Below are 18,451 nucleotides of genomic sequence, written 5' to 3'. Positions count from 1 at the left end.
CCTTCCTTCCTTCCTTCCTTTCGTTACCTCTCCCAGAACATGTGCTAATTAGATATATTTAGATATTACGACGCCCACCAAACATCCACCGCTTTTGTCGCCGAGAAAAACAAGCTCCCGACATGTGCACCCGTACACTCCGTTTTCTGTTACAGTGAGGGGATGCAAAAAGAAAAATAGTCACCCCAAGAAATAGAGAATCACAGTGCATGTTTGAGTAAAAATGACGATGAAATAGTCACCGCTAATTTTACCGAACAGAGAGAGTGGAGGTGGTGGAGTAAGAGGAGAAAGAAGTGGTGACGGCGGCAGCACACCACCACCACCATCACCACCAGCCGCTCGTTTGCTCCCAGTCCCAAGATAGCGACGAGTTTATATATAGCAGCTGCCTCGCCAGCCGCCTCCTGCCGACTAAATATACACCAAACTCCTTCGTTATTGAAAGCTGCACTAATTAGACGAATTAACTTCTCACTGAAAAACTTAGGCTTACACTCCGTTAGAGAGGAGAGGGAAGGTAGTGGTGGTGGTGGTGGATGCTTGGAGTCAGGTGAGCTGAGGATAAAGAGTGCCAGCTAGAGAGCCATGAGAGGGGGGGGTTATGGGTGCCAGAGGAGAGGGGGGAGGGATGGGATGGCAGCGTGACACAGTAAGGTAAGGCGAGGCACTTCATGGCACCGGGACGAGTGGGATGGACCTGTGTGGCACTGTGCTGAACCTCCGTGGCACTGTGGGAGGTTAGAACCGAGTGCCATGAATTGTAACCGTGGTATAGTGCGGTGAAACATTCAGTCCTTGTGCGGCGACTGTTAGAATGGTGTTGTCTCTCGAACTGCGGTGTGTTGTAGTGAAAAATGGTGAGTCATTGCCGAAATGGTGACTCGATCGTGTGCTGGTGAGGGAGAGAGAGAGAGACAAAGTGTGAGGTGATGTCATGAAGCTGTGATGGGGCGGCAGTGATGGTGGTGGTGATGGGGTGTTAAATGTGATTGGTGAGTGAGTGTTTGAAAATTAAATGGTAATGATGTGCCTCTTAAGGTTGTGATTTTTTTTTTTTTCAACGATGCCTTGAAATAGTGCTCACTTTAATGACTTTGTCTTGAAACTGACACGAGGAGGCGCAAGAGAGTGAGACGGTAATTAAAACTCGTGAAATTGTAAAGAAAAAAAAAGGAAAAGAAGAAATGAAACACAAATACGAACAAAAGGAGACAAGGAGTAAGTCGAGAAAAACATGTAAAATCGAATTGTCAGTAAAGGAAAGGCTCAGATATATCGAAGGAAGCTTGATATAAAAAGTGAAGCAAATACAGGAAACAAAGAGAGCAACAGATAATCGAGACAAAGGTGAAGAAAACGCAAATGAGAAAGAAAGACGGAAACGTTAAAATGTAAATAAAAACATACGTAAAAAGAAAAAAGAAAACACGAAACAAAGTGAAATAAAGGAGTATTATAAAAAAAGTGAATCTAAACTAGAAAAGAAAACGAGAAACAAAAGAAAGAGAGTAGAAAACCAAACCACACTTAAAAAAAAACAAAAAAAACAGAGAATAAGGTGAAAAAAAGAAGTTTGTTGTAAAAAAGAAAGAAAGAAAGAAAGAGAGAAAACAAGGACGACACGGAATATAAAAGCTCAAATAAACTGAACGAAATGAGCTAATAAAAAAAGAAAAGTGATATGGAATTTTAACACGGAACAAAGAGAAAGAAAATAGAAACTAGTAAACAAACAGAAAATCAAGGAAAGAAAGAGTATAGTAAACAAAAAGAAAAAAAAAACTAGTAAATAGAAAACTAACAAACGATAAAGTAGTAAACAAATATAAAATAAAGGAGATGAAATAGAAAGAGAAAGACGACACTGATTCTAGATACAACACAGAATACTAGTGAGGGAAACGTTAAACCCAGAACATCAGGGAACAGTAACAAAAAATGCATAGGTTGTGATGGGCGTCGCGAGACAGAAAAGAGAGAAGAGAGGCCACGCCGCGCGCTGGACTGACTCACTGAGGGATGACGGCCAGGCACTGTAAGGAGGCACACAAACAGCGCGGGGCTTCCTTCACGCGGCACTAAGGCGGCGGACATGAACCACTGCTGCTACTCACTACTCAGGCCCCACGACTTGCTGCAGTGAAGGTGTGTGTGTGTGTGTGTGTGTGTGTGTGTGAGGTGCGTGAGGTGAAAAGGTGTGGTACTGGGGACTTGAAGTGTGTGTGTGTGTGTGTGTGTGTGTGTTTTCTGTTGTGGTGTACAGTTGTGGTGGTGGTTATTGTGACATTGGCAGTGGTGGCGATGGTAGGAGTAGTAATAATGGTAGTATTAGCTCTTGTTGTTGTTGTTGTTGATGATGTTGCAGCAGCAGGAACAACAAGAGCAATAGGAGTAGTAATAAAAAAAGAAATAATAATAGTGGTGGTGGTAGTGGTGGTGGTTGTGGTAATAGTAACAGTAGTAGTATTAGTCGTATTACTAGTAATAGTAGATGTTTTTACTTTTTTTATTTTTGCTATATTATTATTATTATTATTATTATTATTATTATTATTATTATTATTATTATTATTATTATTCATAGTAGTAGTAGTAGCAGTAGGAGTAATAATAGTAGCAGTAGCAGTAGCAGTAGCAGTAGCAGCAATAGTAGTAACAGCTATAGCAGTTTCCGTTGTAGTGGCAGCAATACACGACAAAAGTACTCATGAATGACAAGAAGATGCGAACAGAACCACGCCACCAGGCACCGCAGCTAATCTGTGTGGTCATCGCCGCTTTCCGCCTGGCATCTTGACGCCAGCAGCCCGCCACGCCACGGCAGGCAGGCCACTCCCAGAATATTGCTACTTCACGGGTGCTCCTTGTCTCAAATCAGCGCTAGACGGGCGGAGTGACAGCTGGGTGGGGTTGGGGCCTGATACCACTGCTGTCAGCTTCTTGTCGTTGTCTTTCCTTTTTGCACTGAGTTAGTTTTGTGCTATGTTGGAGTGTTTTCTGTTGTGTGGGATAATTGCAGTGTGTATTGTACAGGTCTCTTTTGTTTCTAGAGGTTGGTCAACGCTATTTTAATAACGAAATGACATTGAACGCCAGAAAGGAATTGTTGCTGATGCTATCTATATATCATTGTCGTTCAGATAATAGATGAAAAAAACTGTAATATGACGCTGATTCGTGATCGCTGACCGGACCCGGAATGTTAACAATCTATATCACTATGTACGCATCACACAATTCCAGTCTCTGCACCTGACATTCCACATTCCCTCTAAACACTCCACCACAACCACACTCATCTCAGGTGTCCCCCCCTCACAGTCCCCCCAGCAACACCATGCATTCACTCTTTGTTTGATAATTCCCTTTGTATATTAATTCTCTTCACCTGACTTATCGCATTGCCTCCAAACACTGAGTCACATCCACAGTCATCTCAGGTACCCCCCCTACAAAGCCCCAATAACACCATCCACTCACTTTTTATTGATTCATTCCCTCCTCTATTTGATTTATATCGTGCAACAGATCAGGTAGAATTACTCGCATCATCTCTATCCTCAGTTATGCTCTTCACGTTACAGTATCACATGCTCCACTGCTTCATGCTCTCCCGTGTCACACCCACACATCCGGTACACGGTGCTTGTTCGCGTTCATACACTGTGCCCCAGCCAGGAAAGAAAGGTCGGTACCAAGACTTCCCTCGTATTTTCTATATTTTCTAAGGTAGTACTTTTATAATTAATCATCCTCCAGCAACCTTTAACTATACTTCGCGGTGACAAAAACTCGTTAATTTTCCAGACTTTTCTACTGGCAGACAAGATATAAAGATAACTAATCACTTGCTCTTTTTTCTTTAATTTGCTTTCCATATTAACTATTTTCACGGATCGGTTCATTGAAAAGGATGGGATGAAATCAACATATAAAACCATGTTAAAGAAGAAGAAGAAGAAGAAGAAGAAGAAAGGAGGAGGATGAGAATGAGAAGAGCAAGAAGAACAAAAACAAGAACAAGAACGTGAATAATAACGACGTAAAATGCAACAAGAACAAGAACAAAACAAGAATGCGAATAACAAGGAAAAAAAAAAGAATAGCAAAAACATCAAGAAGAAGAAGAACGAGAAGAAGAAGGGAAACAAGACCAAGAAAAAGAAGCCGTGGGTGGGCTGTACCACTGTATACTCGTAAATTCTGCTTTAAATGTGCTGGTTATCAGTTGGGGTGCCGCGGTGGACTCCATTAAGAGTCTAAAAGGAGTCTCGCTGGTTCAAATCCCCTGTCTGATGTGCCTCGAGCCTACACAGGGAGTAATAAGCATGTTTCTGCGCTTCCGTCGTGTTCTAAAGGGCGTGCAAGGGGGAGTGTGCTTGGATGGGAGATCAAGTCAGGACAATATTCAATTTTAGTTGTGGTTCGATTAGATACAAGATAAGGGCAAAATTATCTGCTGTAGCTTTCGTTTTTCTTCTGTGTTCCTTTGTTTTTTTGCCTTTGGTTGTTTATTATTATGATTTATTCATTATTTATTTGTTTATTTGATTTTTGTTCGGTCAGATTCGTACAGCCTGGTAAGGGAAAAGACGTCTGGTGCAGTTTTTTGTTTTTTTCCTTCGTGTTCCTTTGTGCTTCCTTCGTGGAGAGCAGGGAATTATTTTGTTTATTCATTGTTATTCATTTATTCTTTTTTTTTTTTTAACAAACGTAATTTTTCTTTCGTAATTGAATCTTTGTATACATACGAAAAGAATATTTCATACAGGAAACGAGCATTGCATTTGATTTACAGTGTGTGCGAAACTTTGCGATAATAACTTGACATATTTTATTTTAATCTTGATGTTTCATAATCCGCCATCACCGATCATCATCTTTATGTAATCTTTCAATTTATCGTTAACCTTCATGACGTAAAATATTGATCTAATCACTTACTTTTAAATTTTTTTTTCTCTGCTCATGAAGGAGACTGGCCAGAGGCATGAGGCACATAGAGAGAGAGAGAGAGAGAGAGAGAGAGAGAGAGAGAGAGAGAGAGAGAGGGGGGGGGGGAACCACTAAACTTACCGCTCCCCAAAAAAGTCAAAGAATTAATTAATCAAAAAAAATAAATAAAAAAGGTCACCCCCCAAAAAAAAACAAGAAAAAAAAGGAAAAAATAAGAAAAGGATAAAGAGATAAAACAAAATATAAGAATCAGTCTCTTTTCACTAATCCCAGATCCTTTACTTCTCCTCCCACAGACGTCGAGTGAAGCTGCAGAAAAAGTTGGTGTTCACGCGGCGAGATGGCGTTCGTGCTGCTTCCATGTGATCTGCCCACCTGGCCCGCCATCACGCGCCTCCTCACCTCCCTGCGCGGCGCCTCCTCCCCGGGGCAGGTCGGCCACGTCCTGCGCGCCCTCCATGCCCTCACGGAGTAGGTCATAGTGAAGATATTGTTTTTTGGGTAAAGGTTTTGATATGTAGAGCTTCTTTTTTTTTTTTTTGTTATTTCGTTATTGTTTTTGTTGTTGTTTTGGTTTTGTTTTTTGTTTTTGTTTTTTTGGTTTTGTTATTGTTGTTGTTGTTGTTGTTGTTGTTGTTGTTGTTGTTGTTGTTGTTACTGTTGTTTGTTATTATAACTGTGATTATTATTACTGTTGTTGTTATTGTTATTATCATTATTATTATTATTGTTGTTGTTGTTGTTTTTGGTACTACTACTAATGTTATTCCCTTCTATTCTTCCTCTTCCTTCTCCTCCTCCTCTTCCTCCTCCTCTTATCCTCCTCCTCTTATCCTTCTCCTCCTCCTCCTCCTCCTCCTCCTCCTCCTCCTCCTCCTCCTCCTCCTCCTCCTCCTCTTCCTCCTTCTCCTCCTCCTTTTCCATCTCTACCTCCACCAGCTCCTCCTACTATTCCACCACCACCACCACCTCCACCTCCACATCCTCCACCTCTGTTTCCTTCCCCTCCTTCTTTTACTACGGATTTTCCACCAAACAGTCACCAAACAGTCCTCTGTCCCTCCTGCAGCGTGTCCCTGGATCCTGACCCTCCTGAGGGCGGCGGCGGCGTGGAGGACGTGGTGGCGGCCGTGGAGGACTTCCTACGGCGGGAGGGAGACGCCCTTGAGGTGTGGGAAGTGGCGCTGCCCAGCCTAGTGTCTGCCGCCCTGGCCTTGAAGGACCTGAAGCCCCCGCACGGCCTCACCTACTCCCTCCAGCAGCAAGGTAGGCGTGTCAGGAGTTCTGGGTAGGCCTATCTCATTCCTGCTTCTCGCTACGTTGTTGGGAATTGGACTGGAATGTGAATGGAATGTGGGTTTGTAGCATTTTCATTGTCTCTTTTATTTCTTTTCTATTTTTTTGTGATCTGGTAAGTGTTCTTTGTTTTGTTTTTATTTTGTTCTTATTTGTTTTTGTTTGTTTCTTTTTTTTCTTGATTCCTTTGAGAGACAGCGAGGGATTTGTTTATTATTTTCATCTGTCTTTAATTTTTTTTTCCTTGGTCACGGCTTTTTTTTTATTATTATTATCATTGTTCGTACCGTTTTTCTTTCCCTTTTTACGTGGAAGTGAACCAGTTTTTTTTTTTTTCATTATTTCCAGCATTTCTCTCTTTTCATATTTCATTTACTTCATCTTATTTATCTCTCCATTCCTTTTACTTATTCATTCACTTATTTCCGCCCTTTAATGATGTGCCTGACGTACTGAGTAACCCCAATCATATACATTAACTTTATTCATCAATGTAATTTTGGACTTGCGTTCTTTAGGCACTGGCACCTTCAGCGAATATTTCTCCCTCCGTGTGTTGTCCTTGGCCAGAACCGCTCTTACATAAACAAGAAAAAAAAAAAACTCCCAATCGCACAGCTCAGGTAAAAGAGGATGGAGCCATCTTGGAGGAGGAGAAAGAGATGGGGAGGAGGCGGGAGAAGGAGGAGGGATGGTGGGCTTCTCAGTGCAAAGTAACCGTCACATAAAAACAGCGGTATAGTAGGCGATGTGAGTGCGATCAAGAAGCAAAGCCAGACAAGGTACAATACGAGGCTATATTGCAGTGCTTGGCCAGTCAAGGTGCGGGAAGGAATGCAGCGTCCCTTCTCGCACTAACCTTGCTGACCCGTACTTTGAAACGCTCACTACTCTCGTAAAGTTTCCAAAGGCTACACAGGTACTTAGATCTCCTTTCGTACGTGTTTTCTCCCCCACTGACGATGTAGAATCCTTGTTATATAATTGAAATACCTCGTAACTTTCACTAGGCTTTCAAAACAGTCGCGATAAGAGCTGTTTTGAGAATTTACCTCCCTGATTGTGGCGTGCATAACTCTACCCACTGTAGGTTTTGAAGGCTTATGTTCTGAAACACTTCTGCGCTGCACCTTCACTTCATTCAAGACTCTAATAGAAGTAATACGTTTTTAAGGGTGTATTTTACGGCTCTAGTGAAAGATCAACAAGATTTCTACATTGTTAATAGAAGAGACATTTTTGATAACAGGGCTATTCATCTTTGTGGCTTTTGAAAATACTCATGGTGAGAGAGCAAAGCGTTTCAGAATACCGGGAGATCAGATGACTTAAGGATGAGGGAGGATGCTAAAGACAGTGGGAAGTGCATGTAGGTTACTCAATTTCTGGCTGTGACTGTGCTTCACGCTGGTTTGGAGGTTAAGAGGTTAATGAGAAGCGATAGATTTAGGGTAAAAAGGTTCTTGGCTATTGTGAGCGGAGAGAGGAGTTGGAGTGTGTGAAGAGATGAGAAACTGCTCGTCTTTCCTTTATCTCACTCGCCTACCACAACCACTTATCCACTCTCTCACCCATCCACTCATCCACCAACTCATCCATCCACTCATTCACTCACTCATCCATTCTCTCACCGACTTACTCATCCACTCATTCGTCCACCCACTCATCCACCCACTCAGTCACACTCTCAGCGACCCACCTCAAGGGACAAGGCACACGCCCCCCACTTGGCACCTCACCTCGCCGTCGGCCCGTCACTGCCAAGGAGGTTGCACGCATCACAGCACCACAACACCACGGCAACACACATGCACACGGTGGCAGTGAATTAGAACATAAGGGTGACTAAAGGACTCTATCAAGGCTGCCTCACGTGAGATTAATGAACTTGGCATGTCTTGGACGGTGCACAGGATGGTTTGTTTCTACCTTCCTTCCTTCCTCCCACCACTACTACCACTACCCCGCTGCAGGTGACGTCAGCCCCGAGGTGGTTTCCCCGCGGCTGGCTGACAGTAGCGCCCGTAACCCACTGACACTGACAGGGTTCATTACTCACTGCCTCTCACCAATGACGAGAAATGCCTCAATACGTCGCTGCAGGACTCTTGGGAATGGGGAAGAGAATGTCAATGACGCCGTGAGGGTCTGCCAGGCACTTAACCTTGTCGATATACAACATAAGCTAAACTAAAATCACTATGAAAATCTATACAAGCACTGAAATTAAAGAAAAAGGGATTGGAAGCATAGAGTTTCCAGTCAACAAAATGGAAATATAAATATCTCAATTGATTGTGATTGATTTGTGTGCATTGATATCAAGAGACGGTATGTTAGATGCACTACAAATGTAAATATATACTGTTTATAATAGGTACTAGGATTGTCATATATAGCTTAAAGATTCTAGCTGAATTATTTATAGCATGTGAAATTGCTGTGGGCAGTAAACTATTTATCTATCTATCTATCTGTTTATCTATCTGTATGTATGAAGAGTTATCTTCCTCCATACTCAAGACACGTGGCCTCAGTCATTACGAGAGACTGAAGTGTTTAGGAATGCCAATGTCTTGCTGTGTGTCTGAGTATGAACGTGCGCGCGTCTGTCCCTGCAGGTGGCGACGTGGTGGTGGCTCGCAGGCTGGCGGCGTCCCTGCTGGCTCACATGTTCCTGGGTACCCTGCCCCGCCGCGGTCCCCTCACGCACCCTACCCTCACTGACCCCACGCTCGCCCCCACACTGGCTGCCCTCAACAGGTAAGAATCACACACCTTGACCTGTTATGCCCCTGCTCCTCTTTTTTTCTTGCTCTCTGTAGTTTGTGTTTTAATGCGACAAGAAATATGAGGAAATGAAGTGGAAATGACGTTTTTACACATATTTTTAATCAGAATTCCTACAATGCAACAAATATTATTCCTGTTTTTTGTTCATTTATTTGTTTATTTATTTTGAAGATTGAGTAAGTGGATTTTTAAGGGAGAAGTTTCTTTACCCTCTCTCTCTCTCTCTCTCTTTCTCTTGTTTGTTTACGTTGCAGGGAGAGTCAGAAGGCGAAAATGCGCGCTTTCTTCCGCTACTTCAAGACCTTGGCGAGGGACAAGTGTGGCGGCGAGGTGACCTTCTCCCGCAAGGTGTGTGTGTGTGTGTGTGTGTGTGTGTGTGTGTGTGTGTGTGTGTGTGTGTGTGTGTGTGTGTGTGAGTCGGTGTGTGGGTGGGTGGGTGGGTATTTCCGTGTTTCTCCGTTTGGGCACAGAAATCTGAATCATAATTGTACAACTTAAACAACTATCAAGACCACCATTAATACTACTACTACTACTACTTCCATTACTACTACTATTACTACAACAATAACAACAACAGCAACTACTACTACTACTACTACTACTACTACTACTACTACTACTACTAATAATAATAATAATAATAATAATAACTAACAATAACAACAACAATAACAATAACAATAATAACGACAGGTACTCACGCCCACAGGTAATGACGGGACGGGAGTGGGTGCGCCTGCAGGAGTGGGCGAGAAGCAAGACGCCCCTGTGTGGAGTGGAGGTGAGGCGGGAAGGGGGCGTCACCTCGGGGCTGCCCAAACCCTCCCTCATCACGGCCTTCACCACCGCTGATCCCGCCTTGCCCGCCCTCACACCAGTCCCCTCCCAGGTAAGCTCCTCCTCTTCCTCCTCCTCCTTCCCCTGGTTGTTTCTTTCCGTAAGTCTTGTTACTTTATCATTAGAATAGATGGGTGAAGGAATAGATGATGCAAAACTGTAAGAAAATACGTGTTGGTAATGGGCTTAGTTGATTATTGTTTGGTAGATAACAGGTAGTATATATATGTTTTTGCTTTTTTTTTTCTTGGGGTTTAGTAAGTGCGCGTATGTTTGTGTGTGTGCATGAGTGTGTGTGTTTGGGGGAAGGGTGGGTGGATGGGTGGCTGTGTGTGAGTAAATTTGCAGGTGAGTTCATTTCTTTCATTCTTTTTTATCACGAATTCTTTTGGTACTACTACTACTACTACTACTACTACTACTACTACTACTACTACTACTTCTACTACTACTTCTACTACTACTACTACTACTACTACTACTACTACTACTACTACTACTACTACTACCTTTACTACTACCACTACTACTACTACTGTTATTATTATTATTATTATTATTATTATTATTATTATTATTATTATTATTATTATTATTATCATCATCATCATCATCATCATCATCATCATTATCATCATATACTGGCCATTCAAGACAATTTTAATCTCGTAACACAATAAGAATGCCCACAAAGAGCGCATCACCAGCACCAAACAGCGGTAAGGAAGTGTGGCAGGCAGCGCCCCTAGACTTAGTGAAACATGGGGAGTATTTACCGCAGACTTTCGCCGCGGAGAGAAATCGGCGTTAGCTTAATGTATGAGTATGTATCTTGGATTCTAAGCGAAATTGGCCAAGTTTGTCTTATTTTTCTTATGTAATTATGTTTGGAGAGCATTATTGTTGAGTGTGCTTCTTTGTTTGTCTGTCTGTCTGTCTGTCTGTCTGTCTTTATCTCTCTCCCGTCCAAAAAATAAATAAAATTAAAAATAAAAATGTAAACGAATAGATGAATAAAAATAGAATAAAATAAAGTTAATACATAAGCAAATAAATTAATGAATAAATAAATAAATAATGAAACAAACGAATAAAGGTAAAACGAAAGCTGACTATAATAATTTACTGTTACCAAATAAATAAATAAATAAATAAATAAATAAATAAAAATCGAACGAAATATACTTTTAATTTTTCCTGTACACCATAACGTGACTCCTGTTCGGTCCCTCTCAGGCTGCAGCGGTGCTCCAGAACAGCCCCGAGGTAGTGGTGGCGGCGCTGCTGGTGGAGAGGCTGGAGGACAACGAGGCACTGCAGGTGACTGGCGCACTCACATCTAAGCCCCCAGGACAGGTAAGTCACTCACTCCAGTAACTTATCTGTCAGTCACTCCCTTTACAGTTTTCAGTCTTTCTTGCCTTTGTTTGGTTGGTGGTGGACAGGTAGCTTGGATTTTGTTGTTTTGTATCCTTTGGTTGTCTTAGTTAGGAATAAAGATGAGTATTTATTTATTTATTTATTTATTTATTTATTTATCTATTTACAACTGCACACTCATATCCACCTTCTTTTTTTTTTCAGTCCTCTTGTATTCACTTCCAATATACGTACACTCGCTCCTTTCCTTTTCACTCCACATTATCCACTTATGTACACATCCACTCCTTTCTTCAGCCCACTTGCATTCACTTCTACCCACATATGTACCCACTCCTTTCTTTTCCACTTCACTTGCATCTACTTTCATCCAATTACACCCATTACTTTTTACTTCACTCCACTTGTATCTGCTTCTACCCACATCTACCCCAATTACAGCCAAATACACACCCATTTTCTATGTCATTCCACCTGCCGTATACCTACTCATCTTCACTCCTCCCCACTCCCTTCCAGTCCGGGCTGTGGCGAGAGGTGACACATGTACTGATGGATGCCGACGATTACCGCGCCTCGGAGCTCCTGCAGTACGAGGAGGTGAACGTCCTGAGGGAGCTGAACAAGGCGCGTCTCGGCTTTTCCCAGGAACTGCCCAGCCCAGCCACGCCGCCCGCAGCCCCGCCAGCAACAGTGCTCCCCGCCTCCTCCTCCTCCCGCTCTTCGGAGATCATTTCAGTGTCCCGGCAGGAGTCAGTGGGCAGCGGCAGCACAGGGCAGAGGTGAGAGAGAGAGAGAGAGAGAGAGAGAGAGAGAGGGGAGGGGTGAATTTCTCTTTATGTCATTCCTATTTCCTTTTTTCTTTTCTTCCTTATTTCATATTTTTTTTAATTGTTATTTTATTTTTTCAAAGCGTCTGTCTCTTCTGTGTCATCGATTTCTATCTCTTTGCTCTTCATTTTACTTTCCGTTGATATTTTGACGTATTTACTTTATCTATCCATTTCTTCTAATTAATCATACATAAATATTTATTCTTATTCAAACACCATTAATTTTCACCTTAGCTACGTGATGATAAACCTGAGTAGCCACACAAATATCCACGCTTATAAAAACAACATCATTTTCACACATAAACAGTATAAAAATAAACCTGTAAACACCAGCCTCCTATAACACATTTTCTCCAAGGGTGAGGGCGCAGGACTCTCCTCTGGTGACCCAGGACGCCAGTCAGGGTAAACAAACTGGGGGCGCTGAGGAGACCCGGGCGAAAGAAGAGAAAGAGATGACAAGCGGAGAACAAAAGACAGCAAAAGCAGACGAAGCGAAAACGGAACTAAAGGAGGAAGTGAAGGACAGTGCACAGAAAACGGAGGAGCACGTGACTAAAGAAGGGGTTACTCAAGCAGATGTGGAGACGCGGGCAGGGAGTGAGCGCTTCTATGACACCAGGGAGTCTCCGATCAACGCGCGGCGGAAGACATCCATCACGCAGAGGATAAAGGGCATGCTGAGGAAGGGAGGGGACGCCAAGGCCAAGGAGAAGCAAAGGGACAAGAGTGAGGTGCGGGACAAGAGTGAGCTACGGGACAAAAGTGAGACTAGAGGCGACGGCGGCAGCAGCAAGAGAGGGTTGTCCTTCAAATACTACAAGCGGAAGGGCAAAGGCAAGACCAAGGGCAAAGGGAAGGAGGACCCGGCGGCGGAGAGCAAGGTGGAGACGGAGACAGACTCAGCAGGAAAGCAGAAGGGTCAGCAGGGAGCGGATGGATCAAAAGTGACTCAAAAGGAAACAGATCAGCAGAGGTCAGCAGTGACGGCACCCCAGCAGCAGAGGTTAGTTAGGGACACACAGTCAGCCACGCCGCCGCGCAAGCCGGGCATGGCTGACGGCAGGAAGTCAGCGCCGGAGCCATCCACGCCAACAGGGGAGAAGAGCAGTGGGACGGGCCTCCAGCAGCAGGACTCAGCAGGCAGCAGCTACGTGACGGCCCAGAGCACCATGCGTCGCGCCTCCCGCAAGCCACGACTGACTCGCACCAAGCGCCTCGAGGCCTTCCCCTCCACCTGTGACCCCGGCAGCCCCAGGTCACCACCGCCCAGTCAAACTGACGCTAAGGCCACACAGGACACCTCCAGAGGCTCGCGCGGCACTGGAGAGTCTCTGAAGGACGCGGCGGAGGAGGAGGACGAGGAAGAGGACGAGACGACGAGGCTCCTGAATCGCGTCCTACGAGCGATACAGATCCTGGAGAAGGAGCGGCCCGAGCTGGTGGAGGAGGCCGCGAAGGAGGAGGAGAAGAAGGAGAGGGAAGAGGAGGAGGCGGCGCAGAGAGCATCAGACCACCCTCGCACCCTCGGCAGAATGAAGGTAAGTTATCAGTAGTTATCAGTGTCCCTGGCTCGCTCTCCCCTCCTTCCCTTACTGTCCAGTCCCTCACGTGTTAGGCCCGTACTCAGAAACGCTTTGTCCTCTCACCACGACTGTTCTCAAAGGCTTCATAAAGTAACAGAGAGTGGGTGTTTCTGCTGTTAATAATGAAGAAATCGTGTTAACCTGCATGTCACTAGAACCATTAAAAAAAAATAAATAAAAAAAACATCCTTGAAAACCCGTGTAACTTTGGGGCCTCTTTCAAGTAGTGGAGGTGCGGCGCAGAAGTATTTCAGAATATGGTCTTCATTAGTGTGAACAAGCGCTTACGTAGAACACTGCAATAATTCCTCCATCTTATCACTGTTGCTCATAATTCTCCCACAGGCTCCGCGACCGCCCACTCCCCGCCCTCTGCGACACGAGACCCGGGGGAGGGGGACAGAGGTAACAGTGCGGCAGGAGGACGGAGAGTGGAAGAGGAGGCTTGGAAGGGAGGAGAGGCCAGGGGTGGGGGCTGGTGAGACTGGAGAGCTGGGGGACAGGAGGAAGAAGATGCTTGGGAGTGAAGGACTGAAGAACCTGTCTCAATATTACTCATGCTCTGAAGAACCACAACCTTCCTCCCCACACCAGCGTGCCGTGTCTTCCCCTCCCGCACGCAAACCTACCCCAATCAAGCCCTCCACACTCACACAAGGCCGCCCAATCGCCTCCCCTCTCGGCGCGTCTCATCCCCGGTCACCTCCACTCTCCCCACTAAGCAAGACCAACAAGTTATACCCAAGGACGCCTCCAGTGTCTCCCCTTAGCGCCTCACACCCTCGTTCGCCACCTCTCTCGCCCCTCAATAGATCTCAGCCCCGTTCCCCGCCCGTCTCTTCCTTAGCGCTGCGTCGCCCTCAGATGTCAGAGGACGATCCCTACTACAGCGCCTGCGAGAGTTTGGACGAGGAGGAAGGTACGTGAGGGAGGAGCAGAAGGAGGTGGATTGGTGAAGACAAAACTACATAACTTTTCTTGGATCCTGTGAAGCTGTTTGTGTTAACTTGCTTTGTCTGTAGTTAGGGATGTTGGGTAGGGAAGGAGAGGTGCTGGTTGATAAGCAGGAAGAAGAGGAGATAGGAGGAGGTGGTGATGGGAAAAAGATAGAGAGAAGGAAGAAGACGAGACAGAGAGAATAGGGAACAAGAGGAAGTGAAAGTGGAAGTGGAGAAAAAATTAGATAAAGGAAGTGTTGGAGGAAAAGAAGGTAGAAAAAAGGAAAGAGGAGGAGGAATATGAGAAAGAAGAAGAGAATATGGAGAAGGAGGAAGAAGAGGAGAAACAGATAAGAATGGTGAAGAATGAAGAAGAGGAGAAAGTGATGGAGGAGGAGAAAGAAAAGGATGAAAATGAAAATGAAATGAAGAAGGTGAAGAACGAGGAAGAATTAGAACTTGTAGAGAGAAGAGGAAGAGAAGGAGGAGGAGGAGAAGGAAAATAAAAAGAGAGGAGGAAGAGGAGGAGAAGTAGAAAGAGAAAGTTTAGAGAATAGAAAAGGAAAAAAAGAGAATATTTACAAATATAAGATGTAGGAGGAAGAGGAAAAGGAAGAAGAGAGGTATTTATGCAGTTGATAATAGACTCAGTACTTTAAGTCACATAGACACACACTACAGTCACACACGAGTCTCTATAGGTGAAGTAAAATAACATGCACCATCTCCCGGCAGCCCCCGCCTCGCCGCGACCTAGGAGACCATCCAGGAAGCGGGGCAAGAAGTCAGCGCGCAAGTCCTCCTTTGCTGAAAGGCTGAAGGAGGCCGTGGCGCGGGAGCCTAGCCCAGACTCCCCAGAGGACATGCCGCGCAGACACAGGTGAGAAGTGATTGGTTGATGGAGTGGTTGATTGATTGACTGATTGGTTCTAGGTGCCGCAGACTGACTGACTGACTGACTGACTGACTAACTTATTGAATGATTGATTGACTGACTGACTGATTTGTTGATTGATTGATTGAGTGAGTGATGCAAGGCGCCGCAAACTGATTGATTGACTGACTGATTGATTGACTGGCTGGCTGACTGACCCAAGGCACCGTAGACTGAGGGATAAATTGATTGATTGGTTGGCTGACTGACTGATCCAAGGCACTGTGGATGAATTGATTGACTGGTTGACTTACTGACTGACTGACTGACTGAGTGAACAGGGACTCGCTCACCACTGCCTCGCCTTCAGAATGAACCGTCAGGAATCCGCTGGGTTTGTCTTGGACCAGAACCTTCCCCACTCCTTCAGTAGAGAGGAGCAGCAGCGGCAGGAGGAGGAGGAGGAAGAAGAAGAGGAGGAGGAAGAGGAGGAAGATAGCTCAGAGGATGAAGATGATGAGGATGATGAAGAAGGGAAGGGAAAGAGAGAAAAGACTTGTTCGTCTCGTTATTCCTTCAGTTCCGATTACACTTCAGGTGAGTAAACTCTTTATGTACTCGATAAGTCTTCTTGATCGCCATCTTTTTATTGGGTCACTAAAAAGATGGTGATATTCTCCAAACTGTTTTCTTTTACTATTTATTTTATGTGTTTCTTCTTTTCTCCTTTTAGTTTTGCATGAACACTCTCGAGCAATATTACTTCTCCAAATCATGAGCTTGACATTTTTACTACACAGTTGGTAAATCACAATAGATAAATGAACCTGCTATTGCGTTCCTCCCTTCGCTGGTCGGAGCAGATTATCCGCGTCCTTTGTGATCACATACCGCCGCCGGAAGCAAGCACCAGTCAGCACCGGTACGCGCCGGTTGCTCGCAGACTGCACGTGTACCTTAAGATGTGTGGCTCTCTCTCTCTCTCTCTCTCTCTCTCTCTCTCTCTCTCTCTCTCTCTCTCTCTCTCTCTCTCTCTCTTGGGTGTTTTTTTTTTTTTTTCCTTTAATGGGACATAATCTTTGCTAATCTATCACTGGAATCACAAAAACATCCTCGGAAATCCCAGTAACTCAAGTCAGTCAGGTAGTGAGTTGGTCAGTTAGGCAGCTAATCAGTCACTCACTCACTTATTCATTCACTCATTCATTCATTCATTCATTCACCCAGTCACTCACTCACTTAGCCAATCACTCAGTCACTCATTCATTCACTCACTCATTCATTCACTCAATTATTCATTCACTCAGTCATTCATTCATTCACTCACTCATTCATTCACTCAATTATTCATTCACTCAGTCATTCATCTAGTTACGTCTCCTCCACAGAGCTGGACGAGGTGTACGAGGAGCTCGGCGCGGCTCTGCAGGGTCTGGAGGGGGGGGAGCCACAGGGACCCCGCGTGGCCGCCCTCACCCGCCTGGCCCGGGGGATCCTCAAGGTAGGGTGGTGGCGGTGGTGGTGGTGGTAGTGATGGTGGTGGTGATAGTGGTGGTGTACATCTGATCTTTTTATTATTATTTTTTTTTGTCATGTAGTATTTTTTCTTCTTTTATTATTCTTTTATCTTTTTGTTTTGTTTCCACCATTATTTTTAGTTTCTTTTTTTATTTATGAGGATGCTGAATCAGTTTTTTTTTTCTTTTTATCTCTTTGTCTTGTTTTCACTACATATTTTGCATTGTTTGTTTGTTTATTTGTTTTATGCAGTCATTTAGTGAGTTGGTAAGTTAGTGAGTTAGTTATGTATCAGTTTATCTATGTGTTTACTTATTTATTTATTTATTTATCTATTTATGCTCAATTTGTCCGTCGATCGATTGTTTACTCTCTCTCTCTCTCTCTCTCTCTCTCTCTCTCTCTCTCTCTCTCTCTCTCTCTCTCTCTCTCTCTCTCTCTCTCTCTCTCTCTCTCTCTCTCTCTCTCTCTCTCTCTCTCATCTAATACGGCTACCCTCACGCAGCCTCACGCCCCACACACACTAAGGCAACATTCTCTAAGCCTACACAGGTCTACATCCGTGCCCCTTCCGCCGTTGTATTTCGCCTTTTCTTTATCGTCAGTATCATCTTTATTATCATTATCTTAACTATGTCAGTAATTATCTTGTTCATGTCTTTTATTGTTTTTATTCTATTTTATTTTGTCGTCTTTATTTATTATTATCAGTTTATAGTTAATCTAGCACTGCCATTTTATTTTTCTTTTATCTTATCTTCACCATCTTCTTCGTCATTTTCATTACCTTTGTCATAACTACATAAAAAAACTAACTTGTTCATGTTTTTGTTTTTTTTATCTTTTGTCGTCATTATTTATCATTATCATCAATACTGTTAACTACCCATGACTACTCTGTAACTATTCTTGAGATCGTCTTTCCTTCATTGTTATTATCTTACTCGTCTCCATTATCCTTACCGTAACTGAGAAAAACTATTTGGTTCATCACCTTTTATCTTTTATCGCCTATATTTATCAGAATCAATGTTATTGAATATCAATAACCACCTAGTTTATCGTTAGACAATTCCTTCAACTTCATTCGATATTATATTTATTCTTTTTTATGTTCTTATTCACTCAAACGTATAATTTTCCTCTTCATTTGTTTCTAATGTTTTTGACTGCGCAGGCTTGCCCTTTACGGTGATGGCAGCCTCAAATAACTAGACAGATAGATAAATATACAGCTAGACATAGCAGTACATCCCCTAAGCTTTTTTTTTAAATGAAATAGGAGGTATTTTTAGCAGTTCAGAATCTAAACCTCCCTTGCTTCCTCTACACATTCCCTCCCTCTACTGCGCTGTCTCATCCCACGCCTGTCAGCTTATTGGCCTGATCCGTGTACTGAATGGTGTCTCGAGGAGGCTGTGTAGCAAGATC

At 43.9% G+C, this 18,451-nt stretch overlaps 1 protein-coding gene across 4 annotated transcripts in view; it reads left to right on the top strand.

Moving 5' to 3' along the window:
• Positions 1–656: 656 nt before the first annotated feature.
• Positions 657–18,451, top strand: part of LOC135104802 (serine/arginine repetitive matrix protein 2-like) — a 21,956-nt gene continuing 4,161 nt past the window's right edge. The window contains exons 1-14 of one of the 4 annotated variants that reach the window (XM_064012402.1): positions 657–860; positions 1,081–2,148; positions 5,256–5,430; positions 6,029–6,225; positions 8,877–9,018; positions 9,303–9,396; positions 9,761–9,940; positions 11,125–11,244; positions 11,788–12,050; positions 12,463–13,645; positions 14,036–14,609; positions 15,364–15,508; positions 15,873–16,099; positions 16,891–17,003. In XM_064012402.1, the coding sequence (XP_063868472.1) occupies positions 5,300–5,430; positions 6,029–6,225; positions 8,877–9,018; positions 9,303–9,396; positions 9,761–9,940; positions 11,125–11,244; positions 11,788–12,050; positions 12,463–13,645; positions 14,036–14,609; positions 15,364–15,508; positions 15,873–16,099; positions 16,891–17,003 (3,369 nt within the window). In that variant the 5' untranslated portion in view covers positions 657–860; positions 1,081–2,148; positions 5,256–5,299. Of the gene's footprint in view, positions 2,149–5,255; positions 5,431–6,028; positions 6,226–8,876; positions 9,019–9,302; positions 9,397–9,760; positions 9,941–11,124; positions 11,245–11,787; positions 12,051–12,462; positions 13,646–14,035; positions 14,610–15,363; positions 15,509–15,872; positions 16,100–16,890; positions 17,004–18,451 lie in introns of all 4 variants that reach the window. The other 3 variants (XM_064012401.1, XM_064012403.1, XM_064012400.1) reach the window with 3 other exon arrangements.

This window comes from Scylla paramamosain, chromosome 11 (genome assembly GCF_035594125.1).
Source record: "Scylla paramamosain isolate STU-SP2022 chromosome 11, ASM3559412v1, whole genome shotgun sequence".
NCBI lineage: Eukaryota > Metazoa > Arthropoda > Malacostraca > Decapoda > Portunidae > Scylla > Scylla paramamosain.
The sequence above is the reverse complement of the archived record's forward strand: the minus strand, read 5'-3'. Positions and strand labels throughout refer to the sequence as shown.